At 39.0% G+C, this 27,597-nt stretch overlaps 1 protein-coding gene across 1 annotated transcript in view; it reads right to left on the reverse strand.

Annotated features, from left to right (window-relative positions):
* LOC140001011 (rab effector MyRIP-like) overlaps positions 1-27,597 on the reverse strand; it is a 153,430-nt gene that overhangs the window by 104,905 nt on the left and 20,928 nt on the right. The window contains exon 2 of the mRNA XM_072032164.1: positions 3,655-3,876. Coding sequence (XP_071888265.1) covers positions 3,655-3,876 — 222 coding nt within the window. The remainder of the gene's footprint in view (positions 1-3,654; positions 3,877-27,597) is intronic.

The following is a 27,597-nucleotide window of genomic DNA, read 5'->3' on the forward strand; positions in this document are numbered from 1 at the left end:
AGACATGGCAATTGCATTTTCCACCTTTTTTTACACCTAGGTCACAGAAGCAGGATAAATTCCTGCCTTACAAAATGCATAATTTCTTAGTCTCATAGATTCATATTAAAGATAATAAGTGGTATGTGCTTCAGTATCTATTTCAAGTGAGAGGTGTGTCTGAAGAATAACAGCATATGAGGGATTTACTTATCGGTGTCATTGAGCTTTTAAAAAATGACAAATTAAATTTTCATGTTAACTTCTTTGGTAACAGAAGAACCTTTTAAGATATTGTTCCTAATAGCAAAGCACACTAGCTATGGAAAAGACACATTTATTATTGCCACTCACACCTAGTGGCTACTAATCTGGAGAATTTCCAATTTTATCACCAGGAAAAGAAAACTTGTGCAAACCACAGCATTTATAATGCTCTAAGTGCACCCACACATAATTGGTTAGCTGTTCACAGTTAACAGGATAAATCTCCATGAGTATAGAAACTGCACAAATGGAAATAATGTCCTATTACTGATAAATCAGCAAAGAACCCCACTGTCTGGCACCAAGTATTAATCCAGAGGGCAGAGCAACTGTGTCTGGAATCTACTTAGCCACAAACACTTAATAATACACGTATGTACAGACTGCTGCCCAAACACATCATTGTATGTGTGTCTAACTAGAATACATTGTACAAAGCTTCTGAAGAACCAGAAATGCACTACACACAAATTGAAAACTTGACACCGATAGTATACAATTTTATCATAACATACTTAGAAATTAGAAAGATACACATGAGCAAAACAAATAAACAAACAAAAACCAAAACACTAGAATGTTAATAAAGGCCTTCAGAGATAAATCTAAACCAGAATGTATTAGCAGAAAGTGTTGCAGAACTGAAAAACTGGGAAAATGAAGAAAGGTTCTGCAGTTCCTCACAGCAACATTGCTAGAAAGCCATTTCCAAGTATTGAGATTCTATGCTGAGACGAATTTTGTAATACCTAAAAGATGCATCAAAAGAAGAGATGCACTTTAAAGAGTACAAACACTTTTTTTTTTTTTTTCCACCCCCCATTGGCTTACAGATGAGCTTACTGCCTTTAGAAGAAGCGAAGACTGTAACATTTTGGCCCCATTTTCTACAAATGTTTTATGTTTCAAATCCTGACCTGCATTATTTGCTCTCTGCTAAATGTTTAATGTAGATCTCAATTTTGGAAGATGAATACCAATTTCCACTGAACATGTAGCTCCAGTAGGGTCATGCCTTGAGAGATTAACTAAACATACCAGATTTTCTTCAGTGTCAAGACCACCCCCATGTAGAAATCTACCAGGAAACTACAGCCTGCAGAAGTTGATGCGACTCTTTTAGAGGAAGCTTATAGAGAAAATGATGATCTAAAGGTAAGGACACAGCTCTCAGAAGTGTTTTAAATTCAAACCCAAGTGATTCTTAGGCAATGCATTACTCTCCAAAATAAAACAAAACAAACAAAAAACATCCCCAAGTCTTTGGTCCTGGTTCCCAAATCATAAAGGAATTTTAAAGATTTTTTTTGCATGTATATATAGACACAAAGCAGCTTTCAATTCACCTAATTAGAGTTTCTTTAAAAAACCAATTACTTCTAGGAATGCTTTATAGCCTTTTGTACAGTAAGAAACTGCTTCCAACATAAGAATGGTATGACATATTCCAAATAAAAGCTAGAAGTGAAACTCAGGGTATTCCAGCATTGCTCTAGAGTGGAAGAGAAGAGCACAAGCAGGTCATTAAGGAAAATCTGAACTGAAAGTGTTCATACTTTCCCAGTTCAACTAAGCCCTTTCTACCTAGCAGAGAATTACAAGATTAATTCTTACATAATTAAAGAAATATAGGGGGGGGGGAGGGGGGAGAGTGAACAACCTGAAAGTGCAGTCCTCTGAGATGTTTCTAGCTCAGTATCTAATAGTGTAGTAAGACATTCAGAGAAGTAGCAGCTAAACAAAGAGCTATGTTTGCTACTAGTGTTATCTTATTATAGGAAAAAATAAAAGACATAAGAAAAAGAGGACATCTGGAGGAATAGGAGGGCATAGTCCATGCTCCCTCCTTCTATGTCACTGAGAAAGGGACTGGAACTGACAACAAACTCTGGCATTTCCCCCCAAGTTTTTCCCTGGGAGAAATACTGAGTGGTAGTTCAAAACAATACCCCCTCAAATAAACCAAACACACACAAAAAAACAAGCCAAACCACCTCAGCAGCTTCCAGGGAATCCTTGCCCCAGCTTCCCCTGCAGGGATGTGTAAGTCACATGGTCCAGTAAACCAGGGCATAAAATTATTAGCATCAGTGTTAGTTAATTTATTTACTGAAAAATAACTCAAACTGAGTCCCATGTTTCATAAATGAGGAAAATGTAAACACGTTACAATTGAGAGAAGTGGAGGAAAGAGGTGTCATGAAATGGTTAAATAAATAAAGCAGAATTGAACACTGTCTCTGCAGCGCTCTGTGCTGCTGGAAAAGAGACTCCTGCCATTCTTCTCTTGCCTCGGCAGGGGTTGGTTGGTGTAGGTTTCCCTACGGAAATGTCAGAGGAGGATCAGATGCTCCTGGGGAATACATTCTCCTTTCAGCTCAAAGGCTGGCATCTGGAAACAGAGTCATTCACCCAGGATCCCTATGATCTTAAGCCCTATGCAAAAGGGCACACACTTCATTCACAGATATGATGTGAAAACTTAAGATTCAAGTGGGTGTTGATCAGAAGCAAGCAGAAGGAGTGGCTGGTAAGCACAGAAATATTGTACAACATTGGAAAAGGACACAGCTCTTGTCTTGATGCTCCAGCCATCTCAGTCATATTTGCTCAGCTGTTTTACTTACCAATGTTCAAAATTAAACTATGAGGAATTGATCAAATTCATCTATGCTTCTCATCCAAGTAAAGAAGTCAGAGATGATACTATGATACTGCAGCTGAGACTGCTTTTGGTACCTGGCCTACAATGCAGACAAGAAAGATTATCAGAGTCATCCTCCAAGGAGTGTTCCCTTTCCCACTGTTATGTTTGCTTGGATTAGCTTTGGTTTTCTGGTGCTGTCTTTAAAAGTGTTGGCTATATTATCCTCAAAAGAGTGAAACAAGTAAACCACTGATACCATCTGTAAACAGAGGCCTGACAGCATATTCTTAACAAATGTTAAGAGTTATAACAGGTTGCACTGCTGTTTTGTACAGTTATTTGCAAAAGTAAGCCCAAAGCATTCCAGCATTTGGAAAAGCACTCCAAAACACATTCACAGATGGATGATCTAGTCACCAATATTCTTCTTTCCATGCCCCACCTATCAACGGGATTTGCTGGAAAATTACTAACTACACTCAGGTTAGGTTAGTTACCTAGACATTCACATTCAAGATCACAGACATGTACAAGCTAAGTCCAATTAGTGTTTGTTGATTCATCAGATCAACTAAACAAACCTGGGAAATGCAACAGGTAACCAAACATTCTTAGAACAAATTAACCCCTAGAAAAACAGGTACATCACGTCTCAGGGACAAATCAACCTCATCATAAACAGGTACTTTGTGTCCCCTACTGACAAAAAGCGTAGGTCAGGCCAGCTGCTTTATACAGGCTGTTGAACAATAGGTCCCTACCTTGTTTGCTGGCAGACACTGCAAATCCAAGCCTTCTCCTTCTTCTGGTAAGAGCTGCAGCTCTTGCAGATGTTGTACTTGCAATCTTGGCACTGTCGCTTGCTGTTGATAAGAAAGGTGAAAGGGGAACAGCAGCGAATACAGCAGTGCTCATTGAACTTCTGCTGCTTGGACAGGATGTTGCATTTGTTACCCTCTTCATCCAACTTCTGCTTCATTTCACTGGAACAAAAAACAAAAGAACAAATATAAATCTCTTTGCCTTTTTCCTCTTTCAATATTCTCATGTGATACTATTTAAATAACTTCTGCAGGTGTAAAACAAATGTCAGAAATGCATATTCTAAATCCAGAATTGGGAAGCTAAAGCTCCTATATTCTCTGGAGTCACATGTGACTGGTCCATGTAAACTCTGCTGTGAGTCAGAGCAAACAATTTTGGTTCACACAGCTCCAGTAGCACTCTTCAACACCAGACTGCTTCTCTACCTACTCCAGCTGTCACTCCCTTGTGACATCTGACAATTCACTTTCAGAGCACTTCGCAAATCAAAAACCAGGCTATGAAAGTCAAAAGACTTGGTGTACAGTAATAAAAAAAAAAAAACCTCTGTTCAATAGTTTTGAAAACAAACGTGCTAAGTTTTCTGAGTTCTAATTCATGGAGTCATATTATGCATAATAGCTCAGTCAAGGAAGCTAATAGCATATTTCTTTCCAGAGTTTAAAAAAACAAACAAACAAAAAAACCAAACAACTAAACCAGGACCAATACTGAGCCAACTGCCAACTGCCTGTGACAAGGTTTGCAGACCTCTATTGCAGACGTCTAGAAGGTCTGTATTTCAGCAAAAGAGCTCATTTATTAAAAAAAAAAAAAAAGAGAGAGAGAGAAAAAAAAAAAAAGAGAAAAAAAAAAGAAAAAAAAACGATTTTATGTGTGGTATTTATTAATTTGCTATCTCCCATTTTATAGTGCTTTTGATATTTTCCAAATTAAGCAATATATTACATGATATGAGTAATGAAAAAGTCAGAATGAACAGTTGTGTGAGTGGATAGTTTCTGGCATTTACAACTAGTATCTGCATTAAAAGAAAACAGCATTCATGAAAAACATGTTAGCAAAAGCCTAGAACAACAGTGTAACTATAAATATATCCATTTTCTTCTGTTTTTCAGAGTTAGTAGTAGCTAACTGGCGGTTAGCAAAAGTGACGCCCATCTACAAGAAGGGCCGGAGGGCAGACCTGGGAAACTACAGGCCTATCAGTTTGACCTCAGTGCCAGGGAAGCTCATGGAGCAGATCCTCTTGAGAGTCATCACGCAGCACTTGCAGGGCAAGCAGGCGATCAGGCCCAGTCAGCATGGGTTTATGAAAGGCAGGTCCTGCTTGACGAACCTGATCTCCTTCTATGACAAAGTGACGCACTTAGTGGATGAGGGAAAGGCTGTGTATGTGGTCTACCTTGACTTCAGCAAGGCTTTTGACACCGTCTCCCACAGCATTCTCCTCAAGAAACTGGCTGCTCTTGACTTGGACTGGCGCACGCTTCGTTGGGTTAGAAACTGGCTGGATAGCCAAGCCCAAAGAGTCGTGGTAAATGGAGTCAAGTCCAGTTGGAGGCCAGTCACTAGTGGCATTCCCCAGGGCTCGGTGCTGGGACCGGTCCTCTTTAATATCTTCATTGATGATCTGGACGAGGGCATTGAGTGCACCCTCAGTAAGTTTGCAGATGACACCAAGCTATGCGCGTGTGTCGATCTGCTTGAGGGTAGGAAGGCTCTGCAGGAGGATCTGGATAGGCTGCACCGATGGGCTGAGGTTAACTGCATGAAGTTCAACAAGGCCAAGTGCCGGGTCCTCCACCTGGGGCACAACAACCCCAAGCAGAGCTACAGGCTGGGAGATGAGTGGTTGGAGAGCTGCCTGGCAGAGAAGGACCTGGGAGTGATGGTGGACAGTCAGCTGAATATGAGCCAGCAGTGTGCTCAGGTGGCCAAGAAGGCCAACAGCATCTTGGCTTGTATAAGAAGCAGTGTGACCAGCAGGGCTAGGGAGGTGATTGTCCCCCTGTACTCGGCTCTGGTGAGGTTGCACCTCGAGTACTGTGTTCAGTTCTGGACCCCTCGCTACAAGAAGGACATCGAGGTGCTTGAGTGGGTCCAGAGAAGGGTGACGAAGCTGGTGAGGGGCCTGGAGAACAAGTCCTACGAGGAGCGGCTGAGGGATCTGGGCTTGTTTAGCCTGGAGAAAAGGAGGCTCAGGTGTGACCTTATTGCTCTTTACAGATACCTTAAAGGAGGCTGTAGAGAGGTGGGGGTTGGTCTATTCTCCCACGTGCCTGGGAGAATAGGACAAGGGGGAATGGGCTTAAGTTGCGCCAGGGGAGTTTTAGGTTGGATGTTAAGAAGAACTTCTTTACCAAAAGGGTTGTTAGACATTGGAATAGGCTGCCCAGGGAAGTGGTGGAGTCACCATCCCTGGATGTCTTTAAAAGACGTTTAGATGTAGAGTTTAGGGATATGGTTTAGTGGGGACTGTTAGTGTTAGGTCAAAGGTTGGACTCGATGATCTTGAGGTCTCTTCCAACCTAGAAATTCTGTGATTCTGTGATTCTGTAACTTACTATTTCTAAGCACTGATTAGAACCACTTATAAGGCTAGAGGAATAGAAATGGTGCTGCCTATGTATTAACCGATGATATTGTCCCATTAAATTGTTTTAAATTGTTGTCCAAACCTTGCCTTTGCCACTTAATTCAAAAGGCCTACAACGACAGAGTTGCCTTCAAAAATCAATGTTAAAGATTCAGTGACTACTGTGCATTCAAACTGAAAAGGAACAGTGTTGACTTTTCTCTTATTTAAATGGTTATAAAGCAGGAATGGATATAGCAGGGGTGATGTGCACACTAGAAAAAGTAAAAGCAGCATCCATGCACATAGGGAGATGAAGGAATTGGGCCGAACGGATAAGATTTTTAAAAAGCATCCAGAACTGATGTAGCAATGTTCTGTCTAAAATCAATAACAATTTTTAATATTGACTGACAGCAAGCCTGCTATGAAAGCCGCTACATCCGAAGCACTCACCATGTGGCCACCGTCAGTATGAACACCATCAAGAAAATAGCATCAGAATTAGACACATGTAAAGTGAACCGAGTAGCATGCAACTACCATCAGCAGTCTGATCAGATAATGATGTATTAGGAGTTTAGGATAACTTATTTTTATATATAGGTAAGGCTAAGTGAGGTACACAAATAAAAACCTATTTCAGTACTTCATTACTATTATTATTTTGAACAAGGCTTTGCAACAAGCGTGTAGAGTCTAAATGGATCCTGTATTACCCTAGCAACATACACACCTGCCTAGACTGATGCTGAACAAATTCTCACTGAAAGAAAGATGTATATTTCACCTTTAACGAATAAAGTTATCCTTCTACAGTCTGGGATAGCATTGTGAAAAATAATTGGTTACCTATACAAAAAAGTATCATGGATTCTGATGACAATTTCTTTCTAAAAAGAAAGAAATCCACAACTGTGGTGATAATGTCTTTGTTTTTTGTTTTTGTTTTGTTTTGTTTTACATTTGCAAACAGTTCTGATAGTGGGAAAAGAGTTGCTTTAACATCTTTGTATCTCTTATTAAATACCATAAAATAAATGTGGTGAATAACAAGCTGAGAAAACTGAATACTAGTCACAGTTGAACAAATTCCACTGCTGATAGAACCAGAAAAATGCCAACATGCTTGACACTTAGCCTTGTCTTAAAAACACGTATCAGACAATGAACTTGCTACATAGAGAACAGAGTCAATCAGCACCAAGTTCAGATGTAGCTCACTTGCCATGGACTGATACCTTGTTTCATGTATCAGGCTCTATCCTAATCTGTTAATAATTTTCTTACTTCAGGACATGAAGGATTTGTCCTCTATTATTCTATAGATGCGGTACTAGGGGCTCTTAAGGAAGATTTCCTTTTCTGTTGCTGTCAGTCAGTGTCTATCATCAATGGGAAATGACTTGACATATCAGAGTGTAGTTAAATGAAATAAATACACTGGTATTTTAAAAAATTCTTCTCACCCTGTAAACCTGTAAATTGTCAAGAGACTGTATTTAACCCCATTTTCTTTTGTAACATTGGATATCACAGGAGCACAGACTGTGTACTTCATCTAACTGTTAGACTTTGAAATCTGGGTGCAAGGGGAGCAGAGAGGGAGAAGCAGGTCTGAAATTTCAGAGCAGGTATTCTGGGGAGCTCTGTGACATCGGATATCTCCGTGTGAAAGTTGAAATTATCTTTTCCAAGAAGCAGTGCTGTGAGTACAGACTGCTTTGTCCTCCTGTTCTAATAATGCCACATGGAACACATGGAAATAAATCTGTTTCAACACTTTTTTCTCACTTTTCTTTCTATTCTGCCCTTCTAGCTCAGTTAAGAGACTGCTTTGCAGACAGGTGGGGTGTTCTGAGGTGAAATGATTCATTAGTATTTGGGACAAGCACTTCTTCTGCAGGTTCAGGACCTTCAGGTTAAATCCTGGGTTTATATTATATCCATACCAATGTTTACCACTGGGCAGTGTGAATGTTAAAAGTTAACACAGATCCAAAGAGCAACTGGAAAAAGTAATAGAAGAAAAATGTGTCCTGAGTTAGTATATACAGAGATACCTTCTCTGGATTAGAAAAATCCTGGTATACTGGATACTCTGAATACTCTAGATTTCTAGAGTATTCAGAGAAGCAGTACTATGTTTGGTTGTCTATTACCCTTTGGCTTTATCTTCTCTTAATTACCCATTAGGCAGTTTTAGACTGCCGGTAGATTCTCCCTTAGTCTTCATAACATTGAAGAAACACAGCTCCCTCAGCCTTTTGGTGCATGTCATATGCTCCAGTTCCTAACCATCTCTGTGGTTATTGTGGTGAGGCTTATGCTCCAGTTTGGCAATGCCTTACTTGCACTGGGACACCTAACGTTGTACACAGTACTCCAGATACAGACTCAAAAGTACTAAAAAAAGCAGAATGATCACTTGCCTCAACCCACTGACCACTGCTACAAGGACTCACTGCTTTAATTTCACTGTCCATCAGGAATCAAACGGTTCCCTTCAGCAGAGCTGATCGCTGGACAGTCAGGCCCAAGCCCATTCTACTGCAAAATGCAAGATTGGTATTGCTTTTTCAGGAAGTTCCCAGCAACCCATTTCTCTCGAGATTGACCTTGGAAGGCTGGAGTAGCCCCATCTACCAGTATGTCAACCCTTCCAACCAACTCTGTGTCATCTGTGGACCTGAAGAAAGTGGACTGCATCTCAAAGCCCAGAACATTAATGGAGTCATTAAACCAAATTAATCCCACTATCAGTCCCCAAAAAGTAATGCTTGTAACCAGTTAGGCACTGACCACTACTATCTGAGCTTACTCATCCAGCCAGTTTTCATCTATCTATTTCATAATTTCTCCTTTGTATATAATATTCTCCCCAATCTGACTACCAATCTTTACGCTTTGATTAATATTTTATTATTTTGTGATATCTTTCTGTTAGATTACAAACATGTAACACTACATTGTACTACCCCATGAAAAATGTCAACAACCTAGCAAAACTGTATTAGTTTTACCACCTTTCTCAAATTCCTACTCTTTTTTATAGTTCCAACATCTTATATAGTGATTCATATTTATACAAACATTTACTACATTCCCATCTATCTCATTTCCTCTCAATAAATGTCATTTTGCTCTCCCTAAAAGTGTATTTCTCACTGCCTACGTGGTATTGACATTCTATAACTAGAATGTCAATATTTCTTGCATATCTTAGGCAATTATGGCAGAATTTTAGAAATGCAAAACATATCCATAAATATCAAGAAGTCTACGGAATTGCACTCCATCAACAGCAGAAACTACTTTTGGGAAGCAGTTATTGATTTGTCCTGCTAAACTCCACAGTCTAGCAGCTATCCCTTCTCTACCATCCATTAAGGGTTAACCTACATATTAAGCAGACCAAGTGTCTAAAAGCCTCTCAAATACATTATTTCTACATCAGTCACTGCCTCTATTTACCATTTCACAGGTCAGGATAGTGCATTTTGTCAAATATCTAATCCTGACTTTTTTCTCCTTGTTGCAATTGAGTGGGAAAAAAAAAAGTTTAATAGAGTTAATTCCTGGGTACATCTAATTTTAAAGGGATAAAAACTGAATTTCTGACCACGTTGACCAACTTCCTCCTTCTTCAAGTATTTCATTGTGTATTCATGACCACTAAAAGAAAGTAAATATTAAAACAAATACTTTACAGTGGTAGCATTTATCTACACTCCTCCCTGCCATTTGTCATGCTGTGCCTCTTGCCTGTCTCTCTCACTAGGAAATTTCATGTTTGTCCTGTCAGCTCCTGACTTGCAGTAGAAAGTCATTTGAGGTTAATGGCCTTCATGTATCCCATTTGGTTGTACCCGAACAATAAATACAGACTAGCATTCTTAAGACTGAAATATTGTTCAGTGTAAACAGAGCAAAGAAAAATTAATGAAAATATTAAAATTTACACACTTTTCCATCACAAACATGATACCTTCTCTGCATTTCTAATAGCATCTGTGAGTCTACCTTTGATATGAATCCATATTTAAGCCTGTATCAACTTGTACCATTTTCTTTAAGAACAGAAAGGCCCCTACTACATTAAACAGTTCTTCTTCCAGTGCTCCTTTCACAGTGTAATCCAGTTCAACCTTACAAAATCTGATTCATAGCCTGGCTAGTGTACAGTGGGACAGTAACTCATACATCTCTGAAAAACTCAGAGTATTCACCGTGAGTCATCATTCCCTTTTCCTGGTGGGATTTCAAACAACACAGACCTACTAACATTTGTGCTAGAACCAGTGTTGTTGCTGAGTTAATATTATTTACTTCTCTTTGCATCAGAAAATGAAGGGAGTTCTCCTTGACCCTTCCCAAGGAATGTGCAGCAGAATAAACAAGGCTATGTAGCAGAATAAGCAGCAGAGCTTGCTACAGAAGCAGGCTTTACAGTGTGAGAAACGATAACATCAGAGGGCTGTGTGTGTGGTGTTAGAAAACAACACAAAGGCCACATCACATGCAGATGAGATGAGTAATACTTCATATGTGGGAGTCTTCTGCCTCAAGAGGCTGGTGATCAAATCTGCCCATCATGACTGCTGCCTTCTCCCGAGAGCACCACTGGCCACTCCAGAAACCTAGTGGGATGGGAGCCGGGAGAGACATTTTATCTGCCAGCACTGGGAAGCACATAATGCAACACAGGCAAATCCATGCAGTTTTACCCACAGAAAACTCCACGGAGTATTTTTCTACTTCCTGCAAGAGCCACAGAAGCTGTACTATGCAACAAGAAGAAAGCAGGTGTTACTAAATGCTCTGGGCCATTCAGACAGCAGGCATTTCCTTTAGGTGAAACTCCTATGCAGTCCTAGGAAGCACACCAGACTCATACTAAGTAAGGTGACAAAGAAAGAAGAAAAAGAAAGAAAAGCCTCAAAGCAAGATATTCTACATAGGATCTGCAATTTAAATATATATTTTTTAGTAAATTTAATCCTATAAATAATGATTTTCTTGAGTATAGGAATTGCCTGCAACAGCCATGTGGGGTTTTATTTGTTTTAAAGACCAAGACTTGCAAGTTTAAATTTACCATATACCTTTATTGTACACAAGACAGTACTTCGGCAGACAAAAGAATCTGTTCTCACAGAAAACAATTTACGTTTAACATAAATTACCCCAGAGTGTTTTACAGTAGCAGTATTAACACCTCATAGAAGTAATAGTGTGCCCCTTACAACAAAACAAACAAATCTCTGCAGAGGAGCAGGAAAATATCTACAGCACCCCCACCTCACCATTCAAACACGCATTTAAGGTAGTTCTTTAAAAAACATAGGTATTGCTATAGTAACAGCAGTATTTACCCAAAGACCTAATCTTCATTCAACCTGTTATAAATGAAGATACAACTCAATCTGAATTTAGTAATATTTATAAAAGGCAAGTAAACAGCGCTGGGAGCATGGGGAGTCTATGCTCTACCAACACACACCCATGAACATCAAACTTTCTAAGTATACAGAACACTGCTTTTACATACTAAACCCAAGCATGCATATACATATGTACAATCAGAAAAAGTATCAGTTGTAACATATCAATTGAAACACAAACATGGCAAAGTTTTCCAAATTCTGGCAAGTATTTAACAAACAATCCTTTAAGTCTATTACTATTAATGTCCATTACTGGGGGAGCATCGTTGGAGTTGGTAATCCTGATTGAAGTGCTCCCATATTTTAAATGACTTCATTAATTTTTCTCAGATAATATACAGTCTCCATTTTCCATTCATTTTCTTGATTACAAACACCGGAGAATTCCAGGGCTAGTCATGGGAACAATTGTCTTGCTCTAAGTTGTTAAGCAACTCGGCATTCAGGCCTTATGTATCCTATTCTTCATGGATTGAAGGGAAACATTTCCATCTCCTTTTCAAGGCCAATAGGGACTGGGTCAAAAGGCACGTCCAGGTCAACAGGGGGTGGAACAGCAAAAGCCTTTGATGGCTGTAGCAGCAGAGGGGCCCATGGCGTAGCAGAAGGATCGGTGGACGAGCCTGCAGCTCCCTCATTATCTGGCAAACCACACATTTCTGACTGTGGTCCCACATGGCTCTTTAAGGCCTCAGAGATTGCTCGCCAGGTGCCAAGCAATCCCACCACAACCTTGTCGTTTTTCATAGCAGAGTCCCATACCTTGACCTCAATTTGGTCCCATATTTCAGGCTCATAAACTAAACCATATCACTAAGTGCTACATCTAAACGTCTTTTAAAGACCTCCAGGGATGGTGACTCCAGCACTTCCCTGGGCAGCCCATTCCAGTGCCTAACAACCCCTCCAGTGAATAAGTTCTTCCTAATATCCAACCTAAACCTCCCCTAGTGTAACTTTAGTCTATTCCCCCTTGTCCTGTTGCCAGGCACGTGGGAGAATAGACCAATCACCACCTCGTTACAGCCTCCTTTAATGTACCTATAGAGTACGATAATGTTGCCCCTGAACCTCCTCTTCTCCAGGGTGAACAATCTCAGCTCCCTCAGCTATCCAGATCCTCCTGCAGAGCCTGTCTACCCTCAAGCAGATCGACACATGCACCTAACTTGGTGTCATCTGCTAACTTACTGAGGGTACACTTGATCCCCTCATCCAGATCATCAATAAAGATATTAAAGATACTGAGCCCTGGGGGACGCCACTAGTGACCAGCCTCCAACTGGATTTAACTCCATTCACCACAAATCTTTGGGCTTGGCTATCCAGCCAGTTTCTAACCCAACGAAGCGTGCGCCAGTCCAAGCCAAGAGCAGCCAGTTTATTGAGGAGAATGTTGTGGGGAACAGTGTCAAAGGCCTTACTGAAGTCAAGGTAGACCACATACACAGCCTTTCCCTCATCCACCCAGCATGTCCCTTTGTCATAGAAGGAGATCAGGTTTGTCAAGCAGGACCTGCCTTTCATAAACCCATGCTGACTGGGCCTGATTGCCTGGTTGTCCTGCAAGTGCTGCGTGATGACATTCAAGATAACCTGCTCCGTGAGCTTCCCTGGCACTGAGGTCAAACTGACAGACCTATAGTTCCCTGGGTCTACCCTCCAGCCCTTCTTGTAGACAGGCATCACTTTTGCTAGCCGCCAGTCGACTGGGACCTCCCCCGATAGCCAGGACTGCTGATAAATGATGGATAGGGGCTTGGCCAGCTCCTCCACCAGTTCTCTCAGTATCCTTGGGTGGATCCCATCCAGCCTCATCGACTTGCGTACATCCAAGTGCTGTAGCAGGTCGCAACCATTTCCTGGCGGGTTATGAGGGCTACATTCTGCTCTCCATCCCCTTCCACCAGTGAAGGGTACAGGGTATCTAGAGAACGACTGCTCTTGCCACTAAAGACTGAGGCACAGAAGGCATTAAGCACCCCAGCCTTCTCCTCATCTCTCGTCACTAAGTTTCCCTCCGCATCCAGTAAAGGATGGAGATTCTCCTTAGTCCTCCTTTTTGTGTTGATGTATTTATAAAAACATTTTTTGTTATCTTTAACAGCACTATCCGGTTTGAGCTCCAGATGAGATTTGGCCATTTTCCCTCTTTATAAGCAACGGATAGGAGATCTCATTCATGCAGAGCTCATAGCACAGTCAGACCCCAGGCTCAGTTCACTCGTTTTGCTCAGACCATCTGGCTGTGTCTGAATGAGCAGATAAGTCAGCATACCAGAGGCAGAGCAGTAGACTGAACCAGACAGTGCTGAGGGCCTGCACTAACACTGTACATGGTTCTGTAGGTTCGCTTCAAGGAAGATGGTCTGATTCCATGGATTAAATATTCCCATCTTGCTCACAGTTCAAAGCTAATGCAGGGTGTGATTCACATTGTTTTCAAGATGGATATGCTTAGTGAGGTTGAGTTTATAACCAAACAGGGCACTTTTAGAGAGCACCTAGAGGTAAGCTTTGGCTTGGTTTCTTCCAGAAGGCATCTAGTTTGTGTATACCAAAGCTAACCTATGAAGTAAACCATGGTGCAATAAATAAGGATAAGTAGATTCACTCCAAAACTGCATTACTGCTCTTAACTAATATAACAAAAAATAGTCACAGACAACTAGAAGAGCCTCTTACAACACAGGTACTTTCAGCAGTTCATTTTTCACCTACAATTTTGCCTGTAACAGCATTGTCTGAATTTGGAAAACCACACACACAGCTAAGTTTTATACATTTCTACATCTATATCACTGAGAGTTAACAGAGATGCAAGATGTTGATGTATAATTATACATAAGAAACAAGAAGTAGTTTCTGATTAGAAATGATTTTTGTTCTAAAAAAAATAAATCAGTTGTACACAATACTAGTGCATGTGTTTTTGAAAATGTTCCTTGTAACAGCATTAGAAATCCAATGTATAATAGACTCACTTTATTTCAAGATATATCCTTGGATTGCTATACTTAAAATTTAGCTTTATACAGCACCGCTAATAAGAACTTAATTTGCACCAGTTATTTTGAAATACCTTTAAACATAACTGATCTAATTCTCCATATCACTGCATCAGTTCATGCTGGTGTTACTCCACAAATTCCATCAGTGCTGTGATATGGTGAGGCAGATAGGGTGATGGAGCAAGGAATCAAATGTCCATATTTTGTACCTACAGCCTGAAATGCAACCAGAAGAAGGTCGGACTGTCAGCTTTCATTCGGTAGTAGAAAGTGAGTTCAGAATAACCTATGGGTTTTCTGTGGAAAAAAATGTCATTTTCTCAGGCTTTACTGCTGCTTTAAGATTTGTGCGCTTCAGTCAACTCCTCCTTCCCCTCATCATGTTTCCAAATTAAACCAAAGCTCCTCTTTGTATATGTAAATCTCCCAAGTTCAGCTGCTGGACTGGGCAACCAGGCACAGTCCTCTTCTAAAACCCACTCTGTAGAGTTGGGCTGATGTACAATCACCTGAGTTACAAATCACAGCTGCTTCTCATGTGTGACAGTCAGTGATTTAAAAAGTTAAATACACCTAAAGGGGAACTGTTGGTTTAAAGGCAACAATTCATTCTTATAAACAAACATTTATTTTCAAAAATAAAGAAAAAAAAGAATAACATGAAACACTAATCGTTCAAAAATAACTTGCTTACAAAAGCACTGACATCTCCACAAATGCAGGACTGCAAAATTCACAGTGGTCACATAAGTGGTCACAAGGGTATTTCTCTGTAACTGAAATATCTGTTCATTTATTATAAATAATCAAGTGAATTTAATTAAACTCCAAGTCTAGAAAGCTCTGCCAAAGGGAATTCTTACTAATTTAATACTAGAATTCTAATACTAGAATTTCAGTTCTGACAAAATAAGTACTTTTAAATAACCAAATTACTCAAAGCAGTTTTACAGATTTAGTTGCATGTGAAAAAGCTAAGGAGTGACCAGCTTGATTCTTAGAGGTTAAGGCAAAAGCAAGAAGAAATCTCCTTCAAAACTGTCCTAAAAATGTGTAAGAACTTAACCAAGATTTTACTGCTCAGACAAGGTAAAAGGCATAACTATATTTTGCATGAATATTCCATATTGATTAAGGAGGCACTGGGGAGGCATTGGGGAGGCAAGGACAATCCCCAGACAAGGACTGTATATCTCGAAACAAGACACTGGAACTCATGATAAGGAAGCGGCAGACGGACAGAGAAACTAATGTAAGGACTATAAATCTCAAAACTGGACATTGGAATTCATTATAAAGATACAACAAACGGAAGAATTAGCAACAACCAGCTCTTGCAATTAAGAAACATGCCAACTCAGCAGATTCCTGACCAAAGGTGAAAAGTACACTGTGAGGAAGACTCGGGGTCTTCCTCCCAAAGACCCCTGCCCACGTCCCAAAGACCCCTGCCCACAGTTCTTGGGAGGCTCTACGAAGGCGCAAGGTGCCAAAAGGCTAATTAGCATGAGAAGCGAGTGAAGGCGGGGATAGATAATGAATATGCATAGGCGCTTGTAGAATATTGATAGATTGATTGTATAAATTCAAGACTGCTTTCTGCTTTGGGTATGCACGATAGGTGGAGAGATCCCCCGTGCATCCAGCGCTGCAATAAAGAATATACCACTTAAAGGAATTTCGGCTTCGATCTTTGAATCACTACCCTTATGATTTGCTTTAGATCTCCTAATACACGGGGCAGTTATGTCACGTAACAGAAAACCAAACCTAATGATCAAAATGTGATTACTAGTCATTCTGCAATGAAGCTTCCCGTTCTTTTAAAGTCATAAGAATAAGCTACTTCTTCTTCTTCCCTGCACATTCCCTTCATCAAAGAAACCATTAACGCTAATAATATCATCACTGCCATCTGAATTGATATTAATGGGATAGTTTACACTCCAAAATATAATTTCAGCTTTTGTTTTTTTGCAAATTCAGGCAAACATGACTGAATTGGTTAGGTTCTAACCATGTTTTCCAAAGCTTTTTCCATTATGCAGTCAGATTTTTTTTTCCCCATGATAGTATGAACTACTAAACTAGCATCCAAATGTTTTGCTCAGATTTTCAAAATCAGAAGGAGACATACCTGCAGGAAATTTTTATACAAAAATACTCACGTCCTAATAAAATGCCCAAAGTACTTCAGAAAGAAGGAATCTACTGTAGTTAATTTACAGAACGACATCTACTCAGGAGCTGTCAAATGACTGGAATAAAATACAACCATGTATTCATGAAACATCCCAAAGTCTTCCAGAACTGATGAATAATAGCAATATTGAACATTGCACTGCTATTTTTTCATTACAAAGTAATTCACTTTAGAAGTCATTAGACAATTTCAGATTATTTAAAATGAGATGCTGAGCTGCTGCTACTGTTTTGTAAGCCTTTGATTCCTGACTTCAGCCAGTAGTTATGCAATTCTGCAAAAACAGATCCCTCTTGTTTCCAAGAATAGTTTTACTGCGTATACAATTAACTAAGCAAGAACCCAGTGGTTCTGCAAATGATGTAATGCTCTTTATTATTTCACCTCTAAACCTGATCATTTCACCAATAAACCTCATTAGCTGAGGTCCTGTACAACACCAAGAAAACAGACTGCAAGCAACAGTTTGCTTGTGTTCTTGATTGTGTACCATAATGTTCTGTGAGAAACACTCCATAGCCAATAACTTAGGCTCAGGCGAGGATCTCAGTGGAGTAGTAATTTATTCGCGATTGCAATGGCGGGCGCCCCACAAGCAGGAGAGAGCGCATCTACTAGTTCCAAAACACAGTTTATATACCTTTTGATGGCAGGACCCTCCCCTGTTTCCCCACTGAGTGGGTAATCCAGGTTCACAATCTATCTGATGCTTCACAAACAATGCATGGCCTTCAGTTGCCGGCCTGTTAAATTTCAAATTTCTTTTGACATTTTTACTGCTTGAAGTGGTAATGTTTCTTCACTTATCTGACTTGACTTGACACCGTGATTTTCACCTAATTGTCCTAAGGAGTCTGGTTGTCTGCATTTTACAAGGTCGCCTGCTAAACTTTCTTATCACTGTAAGCACATCTCAGTACCACATTCCCTCCTTCTAAACAATGTAACTCTGCAAAAACAACATTTCTATTACCACAGTTCTGCTACATTACCTGCTGTAGAAAATTAAATTATGTGCTTACTAAATGAATTTTCTCACCTGCCAACACTGGAAAGAAAGCTGTTATATGAAAGAAGTTTATTTACATCATAGGTTATAATTAAGCACAGTTTGACAAAAGATACTGCAATTACTGTTTTATTGACTTTAATTAACAAAATAAAACAGCAAGTGTATGTATTACTACTAAGTATCCTATGACTTAATTCAGTAATATTTGCTCTGCTTTTTGAGCTTGCAAGCATGCAACATAATTATTTTTAATTTATTTGTTAAAGTTTTGGGCTTAAATGCAGTTATAATATAAATTTCCATTAATCCAATCTGGTACATTTTGGACTGATTTCCTGTAATGCTACAGGAAACTTCACCACCTGAAGGGATTGAGAAATTTTTGCTAGAACAGAGTTACAAGCAGAGCAGTTACAGAGCTCCAGCAGCCTTGTACAGTACGTGCCAAGTGTACACAACAGCTTGTCAAACAGGGAAGAAGATGGAGGTCTTTGCAAGCAATGTGAGTTCTACATAAAAACTCTCAGACCATCCTCCATAGCAGGATATCCCCTCGTGACATACCTGACATAAAATTCTTACATGATGACAATGTGAATCAAATTAGAAATACAGAAGTTTGAATTGTAAAGGTCTGTGTAAGCTCACAAAAAGAAGGCAGAAAAACAGAGAAGTCATATGTGGCACACCAGGACAGAACTGCTTCATTTCAGAAGTATGGAAAATTACACGAATACCAGTAAAAGGGTTGGACAAGGCTGCAGTTTTTTAATTATTATTAATTTATTTTTACAAAACCAGTTGACAACTCATTTCTAAACAGACTCACATTTAGAGAATTAGCATATTGGGGATGCTAGGACATTGCACTCATTCAGTGAACATGAAAACTGGTTCTCAGACACATTTTTGAATTTTTCATTTTTCAAGGAGTTTTTGAGTGTGTAATAAACAGCTCCACCTACTGTCCCAGAAACAAGAAAAACATTTCCCAAATCTTTGTTTCCCAGGCTGCAGGAACTATAAGAGACCTCCCACAATCCACCTTTTAACCTACCCCTTTGTAATGAAGGGCTACATCTATATCAGAGCAAAAATGAGAAAAGGCAGTCATGAAATTTCTCACTTTGAAGTTCTTCAGATCTCCTCTGTGCAGCTGAAGGTCCAGCCAGAAAAAGCATAAGGAACCCACTGAGAAGCAGACCCTCCCATTCCACTCCTGACACAGCTCTCAAAAGAAAAAGGAGAGCCATTCCCCAGCAGGTCCCCCTTTCTTGACGTCTTGCAAGAATAGCAGTGTCTTCCAGCCACCATCTTTCTCCCAGTAAGAAAAAAAAATATATATATAACTGAAAAACACTGAAAAGCATTACCTAGGCCAAATCAAAGCTTAACACAATCTGTTGCAGATTTTTTTTCCTGAATTTTGAACATGTAAGCTTCTTGAGTGCAATAGCGAGTATCTAGAAAAAGGAAAAGACAGGCAGCTTGAGCATGACATCTTCGGCATGACATGAGAAACAACACTGTACCAAACCCTATCACAACAAAGTGAAAAATTCATCAGTTCCTACACTCTCAATGTGGCTCAGCTTTTTTGGTGCACTGGTCAGACTTTTACTCACACCAACCGTAGTTTACAAGGAGAGTTTCACTCAGTCAGTTATAAATAGGGAGGATGGACAACATGATCTCCAGAAATCCCTTCCAACATCAACCATTCTGTAAGTCTTAGAAATGGTAAAGAAGGAAAGATTATGCACTTTTCTTTCAAGAATCAGAAAAACATTTAAATCCTACAGTATGTGGTACACATTAAAACATAACAGATAATCTTTGAGACTGTGTCCCCAGACTATGGTTTGTAACTCATAAGAGTCCTCAAAGGTTCACAGAATCATAGAATCATAGAATATCCTGAGTTGGAAGGGATATTGTAATCATAAGGATCAAGTCCAACTCCTGGCACCACACAGGTCTACCCAAAAGTTTAGACCATGTGACTAAGTGCATAGTCCAATTGCTTTTTAAATTCAGACAGGCTTGGTGCAGTGACTACATCCCTCGGGGGCCTGTTCCAGTGTGCAACCACCCTCTCGGTGAAGAACCTCTTCCTGATGTCCAGCCTAAACTTCCCCTGCCTCAGCTTAACATCGCTCCCACGGGTCCTATCACTGGTGTTTACAGAGAATAGGTCACCTGCCTCTCCACTCCCCCTCGTGAGGAAGCTGTAGACCATGATGAGGTCCCTCCTCAGCCTCCTCTTCTCCAGGCTGAACAGGCCCAGTGACCTCAGCCGCTCCTCATATGTCTACAGGTTCTCCATGTAAGCAAAAGTAACAGTTTGTTTAACAGTGTTTAAATAAATAAATAAGTTAAATTAAATAACCAGTAACTTAATATGTAGAAAATTAACCCAGATGCTACTTATATGCTCTATCAGACAGACAGAAGTTGTATGATCCAAATTCTGCAAGTACAGACCACCTGTAACTTCTACTCTAAGAAGCAGACTTTTAGCATCTTAGAAAAGAAACAGAGCTAACAAGTTCAAGAAAAAAAAGAAGAGCACATCTTGTCTGGCTGATTACTTGGTAATCATCTTGAGACTGCTCTGTGGCAGTGTACTGGCAGCATTTACCACCATCACCCTAGGGTGGGATGATGACCCTGGATTTGTAAGTAACACCATCTCTTTGCAATTACTGCATACTAAAGATAGAAAAATGCAGAAAATAAAAATGTTTGGACAGTTTTTTTTTTTTTTTTTTTTTTTTTTTTTTTTTTTAACCATATAAAACTAGGATGATTCAAATAAATTACACTGAAGTTAACTTTGCTGAGAGAAACTTTTGCTCATTTGACAGCCAACTGTCAGGAACTGATCATAAAACACCTATTTTAGTAGGAAGAGTTGTGCTAGGAATTTGAGAACAACCCAACTTCATTTGCTTTCTCTGGGCTACACCAAAGTAATAATGTTAAAGGAGAGAGGTGTGCAGAGCAGAAGTCACCGTAGCAGCATATGGCTTCTCTTTCAAACAGTCCTGCTGTCTTCCCCTGAACGTTCAAGTTAGATCATTAGTCACACTGCTTTACCATGATTTCCAGTGCTTTTGTAAATGTCACCTGACAAATTTGAAGTCATCAAATGCAAGGCTTATGGCTCACAATGCAAACCTGCAATGAATCTGCTAAGATCCTCGTCCTAGTGATACTTCTGGCTCACTCTGACTAGACTCTGCTTTTAACTCCAAAATTTAGTATCTGTTACTATATCAAGTAGATGGCACTACAAGCTTTGGCTGAGTAACAGTGGAGCACGCACTCAGTAGAAGTATATTCTAATATACACAGGAGGATGTTTAAACTAACAGTATAACCTAACCCTTCTAGAGAAAAACAGCGCCTTCTTAACTTCTGCAAGGGCTACTAGCCAGACAGATATGTGAGGCTACTGGCAGCATACAGCTGCCCAGAGGGGCTTGCAAAAACAGAAATTTGCAAGATACAGATTATCATTTTTCATAAATATAGTATATAACGGTATAAAATAAGTATTAAAACTTCTTCTATAAGGAGGAATTTATATTAAATACCTGGTATCAAAGGATTATTTTCTTTAATTATTAGGATAGCCCAGAGCAATGTGTCCATTTCAAAGACATTACAACTTTTCCCATTCCTCAGCAGCAAAAATCATGGCTGGATGAAGCCTAGTTTCACCTCAGACTTCCACAAGGACTGTCCCACTTTATGTTATACCTTGCCATGTCAGCACATCCCTTACCTGCCATTATACCTGTGAAGAGAGCTGGGACACAAAAGCATTGAATGTGCTGGTAGCTGGAGGCTGCACATCTTGCTTTGCATTCAACAAAATACCTACCAAGAGGACTTCAAGCCCCCCATGAAGCTAGACCAGTAAATGCTTTGGTGCACCTAGAGTAAATTTCATGTAGTTTCTGCTACCTTGCAAACAGGTGTACCTGAGTTAGCTCTAAATTCAGGCACCACCTAAGATGATATAACTGCAGTGAAGGTGTGGCTTTTCTGCTTTATCTTGTTTTGATTTCCACATCCAACGAGACAGAAAAGTTACAGTTATTTATTCACATATGCCTCTTGATATTTATGTCATTGACCACTGCAAGACTAAAGTTCAACAAATTCAGATAAAAGAGAGGCAATTTAATAACAGCTCTTGGAAAAGCAGAAAAGGATTTGTACATTTGCATTGATATGGTTTGATGATTAAGTTTCCTTAATATGTGCTGTGAATCTAAACCATGGCCTCTACTACTGCAGATTAAGCAAACGAACTGTCCTCCTTTAGAAAAGGAGGATCAGAAAACACTCAAGACCTGGCAGCACACTGTACCAATGTCCAGCAAGTAAGTTTAGTCAATCTCTCTTACAGCCTTTTGAACTGTGTGATAAATGAAATCAAAGTTTTAGCATCACTGTAATGAAAGTTATTAATTCAAACAAAATAGTAGTCATGCTTTGCTTGTCTCTTGGTTTGAATATATTTGTTTTCTTATGGATGAGCCAGGTAAATCCTTCATTTCTTAACAGGTGTAAGCCACAAAATCCTGTAATATCCTAGAAAACACCAGGTGTCTAAAAGCCAGTGAAACTGTCTGACTCACACAGTATCCTTAAAATCACATTATTTCCTCTATTTTCTGTAATACCCTCTTTTACTCAGTACAATAAAGCAGTTCAGTAAAGGTGCCTTCACACTGAATTCAAGTTAGTGTTCTATGAGAGATTTTAATATAATTTTATGACAAAGCTATCTGTCTGAAACAGATTTAGTGTTTACACCTATGAAGGGCTTTTATTCTCATATATTGTAACATGATTAACTGAATATTTCTAACATTCTCAAAAATGGAAAAATATAAGAAAAAAGTGGGGGAAAGGACAAACACGTGTATAAAATAATTCACTTTGTTATTGGCGTCTTTATTATGAAGACACAGTGAAAGTTATTGTGCTGAAAAAAGTAGCAGTAGCTGTACCAGTGCCAAGCCTCCAGGGCTCCATGTCCTAATACCTAAAAATCCTGAGTTTATTGATTTCCAAGGAGAGAAAAAAGTTCACAGCTAAGAATCAAAGTCACATCTTTGTCTTCAGCATTTTTTAAACAATGCATTTGTGTTAATTTAACAGTCTACATTCAACATAAAATATAGAATTAAAGGAAAAAAAAAAAAAGAAAAACACCTGAGCATGGGAAGACCACTCTGGCTGCATCTAGATATGCATCCTAAGAAGGGCCAGAGTACAGGTTAATCAAATTTCAGATTAGGTCCGCTGGAGCGTCAGGGTGAATTTCAAGGTTTCCCCAACAAGAGAATCATTCCTGATTCAGAAAAACACAACTCCTCTCTTTTTTTCCCAAATCCTCAGAAATATTATAAGGATATTTTAGAAAGCAGTAAGAAAATTAAATTCACTGCTTTGATACGCACACAAGATGGAAATTTGAGCCAGTAGTGTGTTTGAGCTAAAAATTCAGCTGAGTGACTCATTATTGAAAGAGTTAGTTTTCCCTGCACTTCTTCCATATTATTTATAATCTTCTGCAGTGTTAAGAGTTTAAATAAAAGCACACCCTCAGAGCAACTCCAATTATACAGAAAAATTGAGTAGGATAAACTTTCCACACAGTCCACTTATAACTCAAGTATGTTTGCATGAAGAGAACGATGACCAATCATTACTAACTCACTTTGGTTCCTGCTGGTAGAAAAACATCCAGTGAAACCAAGATCTACTTTAGACTAATAGGAATTACTGTTAACAAGCAACACTCTGGACTCTTTGCCCTCTTAACTTGAAATCCCATCTGCCTTGGTTGAAATGAAATGAAACACTCATATTTTGCTCACTACATTTGCAGATCTCAAGCAGGTTTATACAGGTGATGGCCCTCAAGCTCTTCTCTAGCCCCAGAGAGCAGAATCCCCATGAAGACTCAGCCTTCACACATCCTTCAGAGTGAACCTGCAATGTAACACAAATGAATACAGTGCAACTTTTACCAAGGGGGGGGGGGGGAATTGAACAGATGATGCGCAATGAGCAGCTTTTAAAGAGAAGGGAAAAGTCAAACTGCTTCCATCTTCTTCATGATTCTATGGTTATGCTCGAACCTTTTCAACCCTGTATTCCTTTGGGTTGGCAGGCATGTTCTAGCATGGCAGGACTGACTGCTCATTTAGGTGGAGCAACTAGGGCTAGCAGAATTAGAAAAGAATGCTCTCTCATAATACACAAGTTGTCAAAGGCCTTGTATCTTATGTTGCTGTTCTTCTATCTCCCTCCCAACAGCAGAGAACAGTGTTTAACAGACATCAGGATTACAAATTGATAGACATTATTGTAACCACCCATCAACAAATACTAAAGCCAACTCATGGAGAACAGTGTCTGAGAAGAAAAACTAATGCCATTTCCAACCAGTACCTTGATCTTTCACTTCAAACATGAAAATACAGGTGATTCAAATGGACAAAAACAAGTCTCTGGACAGACTGAATTGTCCAGTAACTCCTGCAGTTAAATGTTGTCAGTGAAGTTGTGACTTGGTGCTTACACTTGCCTTTTCTTTGCTCTCAGTCATACAATTGCTCTGATCAAATATTTGTAAATATATAGGATTTGGCACAGGGCCTCAGTTACAATCCTTAAATGCAGAGAACACACACACACACACACACACACACACACACACAAAAGACCAAGAGGAATTGTAACATATAACATCTCACATGAAACAGCAAGCAGATTCAGAATATGATTTTATACAGTATCAACTCTGCATGAAAACAGAAAATGGAAAATATGAGATAATAAGAATTTTTCAAAATAGTCTAATATACACATACGTATATGAACTAATATAAAATAGATGATATTTTAAACACCAGAACAATTCTAACTTTCAAAATGTTGCTTATCTGGGGGGAAAAAAAAAGCTTTCAGCAATGTGAGTCAGTGAAGATATTCAGTGGGTATATATAAACACAGTTGAAAGCACCTATAAGGAGTCAGTTGACAACAGCTTTTGTGAGCTCTTTGCTTAGACTAGACAGACCAACTGCCTGGGAAAGGCCAGTCCACAGATTACTAACAATAATGGCCAATAGTCACTGATACTATGAAGTTCTGTCATGAAACAAACATGATTTGCATCCTATCATTGTGTTTCAGAATACAGGCAAACACTGCTTGTACTTCCCAGATTAAACAAACAGTATGAAAATATCAGGACATACTTTTGTTTCTAACACAGGTTAGGTGAGAAAACATTGTTACTCATGTCATGCTGGATACCCCAAAGTATCACCTGGCTAATTTACAATATCAAGACATTTTATTACTGAAGCCTTAGCTGCAATTCCCTGCAACCTTGGCTGCTGCAGCTGCACAAAGAATGAAAAGATAAGTTGAAACAAAACAGACTAAATTAAATGTTTCCTAATTTGTTCATAGTTCTTCATATTTCATTAAACTAAACTCTAAACCTTTGTGGCTGACAGAAAAAAAAACAAAAAACAGAGCGTAAGTAGTTGTTGTGAAAATGGGGTGTTGTTTTTTCTTTGATAATATGGCCAAACAGTAGCTGAGCACCTTGTATTCACCCACTTTTATTTATTTATATATTATTTTTAACTAGAAGAAACATTTTATTCAAGATTCAAAGCACAGAATTTAAAACAACTTTTTAATACTAATTCTTTCAATAATCTTCAGTGCCCTACTTCTTGTCTTTTGTTCCAGTAAGAGACCAGGTGACTAAAATGTGCTTCAAGAAACTAAAGCAGAAAACTGGACACCTGAGATATTTCTCTTAGTGCTCCATGTGACAGAAAATTCTAATTTTTAGGATGTGTTTCATGGAGGTAACCAGACAACCTAGGTAATACATGAAGAGCCAAGGTAAACTGGGCAGGGAAGGGTCCACATGAGATCACTTAGACAATACTTCACACCCAAGGCAAAATCACATACATCTATATATCTTCTGGCAAATATTTCCTTATTCTTAAAACATTTTCTTAAATGGAGATCCTTCAGTCTTTGTGAGTAAGCATTGCAGGGCCTCACTGACCTCAGGGTTTAAGGGCTCTACAACATTTACACTTGCTCCATTTTAAAGCCATTAATTCATATCCAGTAGTTTAGCCCCTGTCTTTTTACACAAACCTTTTTATTTTTTAAGTGTATATGGTACAATTTAGTCTATCCAAACTCTGAAGTATAATATCTACAAACTATTCCAGACTCAATCCAGAATTTAGTGCATGCAATATTTATTTCACCTAATTCAGGTTTCTCTGTCAATGCTGGTCAATAAGCAATCAGGATAACAGCTAGAGGAGCTGTACGTTTATTGAATGACAGCTTCCTCGCCTTTCAAAGTACATCAGAGATCTTCAAATGGGGAGCACATAAGAGGACATGGGAAGACCACACACACCTTTGTTTTCTATTTTAACAGACTTTGACCTTCATTCATTCGTCCACCTTTCTCGTGTGACTGTTATGGATCATTCATCCTTTTCTGAGAAGTTCAAGCCTTTCACACTTATTCTAAGTAGCAACTAAAACAAGTTTTTACCTACTGAAAATAAATAAATAAAATAAATAAATAAATAGACACATGCAAGGAGCAGCTTATATGTCTTACAAGATAGTTTCCCAGGCCAGCTTAACTCACTATAAGTGCTTTCCATATTTCTGTTAGAATTATAATTAGATCCAAAATGCATGCACCCCTTACAACATGCCACCCTGGCTTTCTCCCACTTAGTGAAGTCTGCAGTGGAAAGGTAAACACACAATAATATGAGTCCACTTATTTTCCATACAAAGGCTAGTAGTACATGATAAACATTTTAATGTGGTTGGTATTAGGACAATTTAACCTTTTTGACTCAAGCATATATTATACACATACAAACCCCAGATTAACAAGGCTAATCTTTTTTTAAGAAAGAAATGAGATGGTCTACTACAAATTCATGTAATACTTCTACACTATTAAGAAATACTTAAATTATTTGAAATCCAATAAATCTTTCTAAAACTAGACTTCATTACTTCTACTATTCTACTACACAACCGTGAAATTAGCCTTTGTCCTGTTTTTATGTACTCTGAGGATATTGCTTTCCATTTTGTATTATGTACCCCCCTGACTCACTTATTTGATCAGCCTCTGAGCACAGAATGAAAACATTTCCTGAGTAGATCACACAAATTGGATTATTCTGAAACAATTTCATCCAAACTGAAAGAAAAAAAACAACAGCTGTGTAAGAGGATAGGTTGCAGAAACTCAGTGTAAAAGAGCAGGTACATGTGAAAGCTTTCATCTAAGGAGAAAATAGTTTAGGGTTAACAAAATGGGTAAAAACAACCACAAGTTATTGAAATCTGATGCAGAAGAGAATGTCAGGAAAATGGATATAACCAAAATCATTACAATTTAAGTTAGTGATGTGGAATCCATCTTAGAGCAATGGAATCCTCACAACTATCAACAGTCTTAAATAATCACAAATAGTAGCTAAAGATCTCTCTAAAACTGCTAATTCCTATTCATTCAAAG

The sequence above is a fragment of the Anas platyrhynchos genome, chromosome 36 (genome assembly GCF_047663525.1).
Source record: "Anas platyrhynchos isolate ZD024472 breed Pekin duck chromosome 36, IASCAAS_PekinDuck_T2T, whole genome shotgun sequence".
Taxonomy (NCBI): Eukaryota; Metazoa; Chordata; class Aves; order Anseriformes; family Anatidae; genus Anas; species Anas platyrhynchos.